Source organism: Argentina silus (assembly GCF_951799395.1).
Source record: "Argentina silus genome assembly, chromosome: 11".
NCBI lineage: Eukaryota > Metazoa > Chordata > Actinopteri > Argentiniformes > Argentinidae > Argentina > Argentina silus.
This window is the reverse complement of record NC_139665.1, coordinates 12,518,048-12,524,190: the sequence shown is the minus strand read 5'-3', so window position 1 is coordinate 12,524,190 and position 6,143 is coordinate 12,518,048. Positions and strand designations below refer to the sequence as shown.

General features: G+C 43.5%; 1 protein-coding gene across 2 annotated transcripts; it reads left to right on the top strand.

The window, feature by feature from the left end:
* The first annotated feature begins 1,462 nt into the window (after positions 1–1,462).
* eif3k (eukaryotic translation initiation factor 3, subunit K) lies at positions 1,463–5,593 on the top strand. Of its 2 annotated transcripts, none has more exons than XM_083679918.1 (8): positions 1,463–1,618; positions 2,029–2,127; positions 2,808–2,928; positions 3,078–3,152; positions 3,358–3,424; positions 3,891–3,968; positions 4,814–4,939; positions 5,447–5,593. In XM_083679918.1, the coding sequence occupies exons 1-8, from the start codon at positions 1,557–1,559 to the stop codon at positions 5,476–5,478; spliced, it is 660 nt and encodes a 219-aa protein (XP_083536044.1). In that variant the 5' UTR covers positions 1,463–1,556; the 3' UTR covers positions 5,479–5,593. The 2 variants fall into 2 exon arrangements, with proteins under 2 accessions (XP_083536044.1, XP_083536043.1); XM_083679917.1 differs by having other exon boundaries at positions 3,075–3,152.
* The last annotated feature ends 550 nt before the right edge of the window (positions 5,594–6,143 follow it).

The window sequence follows — 6,143 nt, the reverse complement described above, 5'->3', positions numbered from 1 at the left end:
CTACTCTGGTTTCACTTCCTGTGTGTGTGTGTGTGTGTGTGTGTGTGTGTGAAAGTGAGTGTGTGTGTGAGTGAATGAGTCAAAGAGAGATCCAGCAAACAACTTCAAAGAGCATTTTGGAGGGTTAAATAGGTGAAGGTTGGGTTATCAGTTAATCACTAAAGTTCCCAGATGCAACACAATGGTTCCCAAGAATGTTCTTGTAACATTGTTACAATGTTAACATTTGAAGTTACTGCAACATTTTGAAATAACGCTCAATGAATGTTAAGATGGCAAGTTTCTTTTAAACAATTTTTAGTACAGCCAGAAAAAAAAAAAAAACGGCACTCACCGTTTGAGACCCCGACCGGACCTCCCCCCAGGGCAACCCCCCCCAACCCCCGCCCGCAACTCTTAAATGAAATGTTTCTTTCAAGGGATTTCATTCCCTGATCGCTACCGATTAAACATAGTCATTACATCCATTAGAACGCTTGAATGTTATATTGCATAGTCAATAAAGAGGGTTAGAGGCTCTATTGGGAGAGAGAGAGAGAGAGAGAGAGAGAGAGAGAGAGAGAGAGAGAGAGAGAGAAAGAGAGAGAGAGAGAGAAAGAGAGACTTTCTGACAGTGTACGTGTGTTGCTCTGTGTGGGTTTTCTCTTGGGTATGCCTACAGAGGTTTGTGTGCTGACATTCTGCAGAGCTGCTCTTCGGAGCACCTTATAATGGTCTCACTTCCTGTTCAGCAGCAGCAAGAAACAGCAATCTAGTGAAATAAGAGGTAGCCTTCTGGATCGCAAAGCCTTTCTCTGTGTATTCTGTCGCTCCAAAGAACATCTGAGCAACACAAAGCATTAAGGGAGTCTGTGATGTCTACGTCCCATTTCTCTACCTTTTCTAAGTATGCACAACTTTTCCCATGTCGACACTGTGTAAGGGGTGTTTGTCATTTCTTGACAATATTTCTGTTCATTTAGGAGACCCCCCCGCAGCTGAGTTCCCCAGAGGTCGAAACTTCCATATACCCTAAAGGTTTCCATATACCCATGTGGATTGTACGCGGATCGATCTAGGGGGTACGTGAAATAAATCTGTGATTTACCTTCCCAAACAGACTGATTTACCTTCCCAAACTGTTGAATAGCTGACTACAGTCTCAGTACCAAAAATAAATGCATGCCCCTATCCAACAGAATAATATGATCACAATGTCTAATATGTAAGGGATAATGTTAATAGAATATCAGTTAGGCTACAAAATAACCGACGGTGGGTACATGACTGTTAAAAGTTTGGAACCGCTGCCCTAAAGGTTAGGCAAGGGTTAGGGTTAGGGGTCGTCACAAGGATCCCACTTAGCATCTACACAAGGGGACGGTTGCGCCCTCTTCGGACGCAGGCGGCAGCAGATCGCTCGAAAAGTGTCACCCGGATGTGGTTTGCTGCCTTCACACCGATTCCTTCCTTCCTTCTGATCTCAGCGCTACTCCATCCTCCGGTACTCTTTTCTCCTCACCAGTCCACGTGTGGATTTAATCAGTATTTGGACCAGCATAAAGCGTTTGGACCACATGGCGACGTCGTTCGAGCAGATGAGAGCTAACGTGGGGAAGCTCCTACGAGGAATTGATCGGTAACGCTGGCAATCATGAAACTTTCTTAACAAGTGGCCAGCTAGCTGGGCTAATTTAGCTGGCAGCTAGCTTAGTTAGCAGTGAGTGGCATCATAGCGAGTTACAAATGAATGGCAACTCGTCATATTGTGGCAGTTGTTGGATGGTCAACAGTACGAGCAAACTCTTATTTAGTGAACGTTAACTAAGTAGCTACTCGCACATCCGTCGGGTTGTCCCTGATCTTATCTCTCTGGCCCTGATGATAGTCCCCCATGCTACCAGAGAGGGAGCTAGCTAGCATGACAGCTTGATTATAGCTTATGGTCTATTTACTTGTGTTCGTGACAGGCATACACTGCTGACACCTATAATATAGGCTATACACACTAGCATGCCCAATTGTATTGTTTTTGACATCCCCCACCAGGTACAACCCAGAGAACCTTGCAGTGTTGGAACGCTACGTGGAGACGCAGGCGAAAGAAAATGCATACGACCTGGAGGCGAATTTGGCCATCCTCAAACTGTGAGTCACTCTTCACTGTGACGGTGACACTCCCCTCACTACTGTTGTAATATATGATGTTGAATGGATTATAGATATAGCCCTCATTATTGTTCTATAAAATGTTTGTTTATCAAGTGATGAACGCACTGATGGAGGGACAGATGTTGCTTAATGCGACATTGTGGTCCTCTGTGGCTCAGTTGGTAAAGCATGACGTTAACAACGCTAAGGTTGCGGGTTTGATTCCTGCTGGGACCATATATGCTAAAATGTATGCATTCACTGCAATGTAAGTCGATAAAAGCGTCAGCTAAATGGCATATATTATCATATATTAATGCTACTGGGGGGAACGGGGGTCAATTGAGGAGTCTTATGGCCTGCGGGTAAAAACTGCTCTGGGGCCTGTTGGTGTGGATCTGCATGCTCTGGTACCGCTTCCTGGATGGAAGTAGTGAGAACGGGGCGTGGCTGGGGTGGCTGCTGTCCCTGATGATCTCCCCAGCCTTCCTCCTGCACCTCTCAGAGTAAATGTGTGATGTATGTGATGGACTGGGCAGTTTTCACAACCCTCTGTAGAGCCTCATGGTCGAGGCTGGTGGAGCTGCTGAACCAGGTGGTCAGGATAGTAAGCTTTGCTTAGTAGTCACTCACTCATGGTTATATCTGACCTAATGTAGGATGTTTTGAATCTTTAGGTACCAGTTCAACCCTGCCTACTTCCAGGTCACAGTGACGTCTCAGATTCTGCTGAAGGCCCTGACCAACCTGCCACACACAGACTTCACTCTCTGCAAGTGCATGATTGACCAGACACACGTATCCTTTTGGTGCCCAGAGGACAAACAAACAATGTTTTATCTGCCAATCAATCGTCAATCAACCGTTTGGAATGTGGTGTTTTCTGTGGCCCGTGTTTTGCTCTGTGTTTGTGTGTGTGTGGTGTTTCCTTGACTACAGTGTCGCAGCAAGAGGAGCGTCCCATAAGACAGATTCTCTACCTGGGCAACCTGCTGGAGACCTGTCACTTCCAGTCCTTCTGGGTATGAAATACACTCAAAGATGTGTGTGTGTGTGTGTGTGTGTGTGGGGCTCTCTCCCTCATCTCTCTCCCCCCTCTTCTCTTGTTACTTACTTTGATTGCCTGCTGCAAAGCAAATTGGGCTGATTATAATACTCTCATCTCTTTTTGGAACGTGATGTTCAGCTCTAATTATGTACGATGGTACTCTTTATATCTCAAAACAGTCCAGCCTGGAGGAGAACAGGGAACTTATTGACGGCATCACCGGCTTTGAGGACTCGGTACGCAAGTGTGAGTACATGTTTTGGGAGCTCTTGTTCAACTGTATTTCAGTGGAGATCATTGTCTGGATCAGGCACTTTTGGATTTTCTTTAGTAGTGTTGATGGGAGGACAGCAGGATGTGTTGTGCCTGGTCATGTGGATATTTGTCTCGTTCCCAGAGACTTCCGCCCAAATGCGCGAACGGTCTGGTGGACCAACACGTCAAACTCGGCCTCCATTAAGCCAAGAGAGTCAAAACGGACGGTGCATAGCCGTTGGCTTTACTTCACGTCAACTATTGAGTGTGATGCATTGAAATTAAATAATAATGAATACTTCACCCAGTAAATTCACTCTCGATAAGGCCAGATTTGAGTAGTTGTTATTCCGGGCTTATATGCGCTGTGCGTAACAGTCTGGGGACGAGGTTATGTGGATGCTGGCCGTGTTCCCGTACAGGCGTATAGGCTGTCTAACTGCCGCTTTCTCCACAGTCATCTGTCATGTGGTTGGAATCACCTACCAGAACATCGAGCATCGGCTCCTGGCCGAGATGTTGGGGGACCCGCTCGGTAAGGACGTTAATTTGCATTTTGCGTTCCACGTATGCTTTGTGGGTGTCATGGTTACGGTGTCAGTAGTTGAAGCTACGCAATGGTTGATTGATTGATTGATTGATAGCGTGTTATATATACAGTACCAGTCAAACGGTTGGACACACCTTCTCATTCAATGGTTTTTCTTTATTTTTTATTATTTTCTACATTGTAGATTAATATTGAAGACATCAAAACTATGAAGGAACACATATGGAATTATGTAGTAAACAAAAAAGTGTTAAACAAACCAGAACATGTTTTATATTTTAGATTCTTCAAAGTAGCCACCTTTTGCTTTGAAGACAGGTTTACACACTCTTGGCATGGTGTGTCCAAACTTTTTCACATGTCATCATGAGAACTTGGCTCGTGGGAAACATGTGGAAGAAATATCTGCACATCAGCACCGATGTTTGCAATAACTTGTTTGAAGGCTGCAAGCATGTTGTTCAATCACATGTACCTTGTAGCGGAATTGACAACTCTTTAAAAAAACTATTGCTGATGATGCTCTGATCATTTAACCATGAGAAGGCAGTGAATCGGATGAATAAATAGCAGTATGATACAGCCATCTTAACCCTTTGAGCTATTGTTTAAACCCATACATGCTTTTATTTAACTGAGGTTGTAAAGGAAAAAAATACACATTGATTATTAGTTTATTACATTCATGTATAATGGTCTTTGGGGCACCTCGTATTAAAGTGTCACCTCGTTTTATAGTGTGACCGTAATAATCTGTAAGTGATCTCCTTCTACTGTACGTCCTCACTGTGTGTACGTGTGTGTCTGTGTGTGTGTTTCTCACTATGAAGACACACAGGTAAAGGTGTGGATGAGTAAGTACGGCTGGACGGAGAATGAGGAAGGACAGATCTTCATCTTCAACCAGGAGGAGAGCGTCAAGCCCAAGAACATCGTGGAGAAGATTGACTTTGAGAGTGAGTGTCACAGCCTCGTGTTGGGGTTAGGGTGTTGCCCACTTGTCTTTTTTGTGAAGAAGCTTTATTTACTTTGTCAACAGTTTTAGCACTGTCGTTTACACAATACGCATGTGCTCTTGGGGACATGTTCACAGCCTAAGCAGAGTCGCCCAGAATGACCACAATAAATGTGAAGGATGGAATGGCGTTTATAAACCGTTAACAACGATAACAGTTCTTGGCACATGTGTACGGTTCACATTACTGTTTGAGTGACTGTCATGGAAACCATGACAACGTAATGTTGGGAGAGAAGTCCTGTTGCAGAGTACGTTCTCTCAAAGTAAAATGTCAGGTTGTTTCAGCTTTTACGTACGCAATAATCTGAAGGCAAAGACACTTGATGTGTTGATGTTGTCTTTCTCTCATCCCCTACCTGTTTTCTCCTCACACATCTCTCCCTCCCCTTTCTCCCTTTCTCCCCCCCCCTCCCCTCTTCTGCTGCTCTTCTCCTTTGTTCCTCAGGTGTATCCAGCATCATGGCCACGTCTCAGTGATACACAGACACCTCTGAGCAAACACACACACACCACACAATACTTTTTATGAAACCAGGTCATATTTCTCTAGCCAACATTTCCACAATAAATGTAATTTATCCATTCAAAACCAGACCCTGTTTGTACTGCTCATTTCACTCAAGTAAAGTCCCTTTACAATCACTATTTCATGACATGTTGAATTGAATTGTATGTTAATATCAAAGCATTTTTATACTTTGGTTATTCAGATGTTGTAGGCTGCAGCCGTTCTAATAAGATTCTTAAGATTGTTAATTATTTTTATTTTTTTTACTCAATTTAGCAGCTTTGGCCCAGTATATTCTCAAACATTTCTAAAGTATACTTGAAAAGGTGTACCGGAAATGCTATCAATCATTCCCAGAGGTGCAGACAGTAGGCCATATCCTTGTTTACATAATGTGAAATTAAGGTGTGCCAAAATGACCCAGCCAGCTTTCCAAAAGAGAGTGCATTTCTATCTTTGAAACCGCATGTGAAATGAACATTGTTCTGTCCCAACCCATTCAACCAGCTGAGGAAGATGAAACTTGATATTTTAATGTTTAAACCCAGTCATGATTGACTCATACATACTTTTCTTTATAAACAAGATTATTTTTTTTCGATATTTCAAGCAGTCAGGTCACATCAGATTTCTT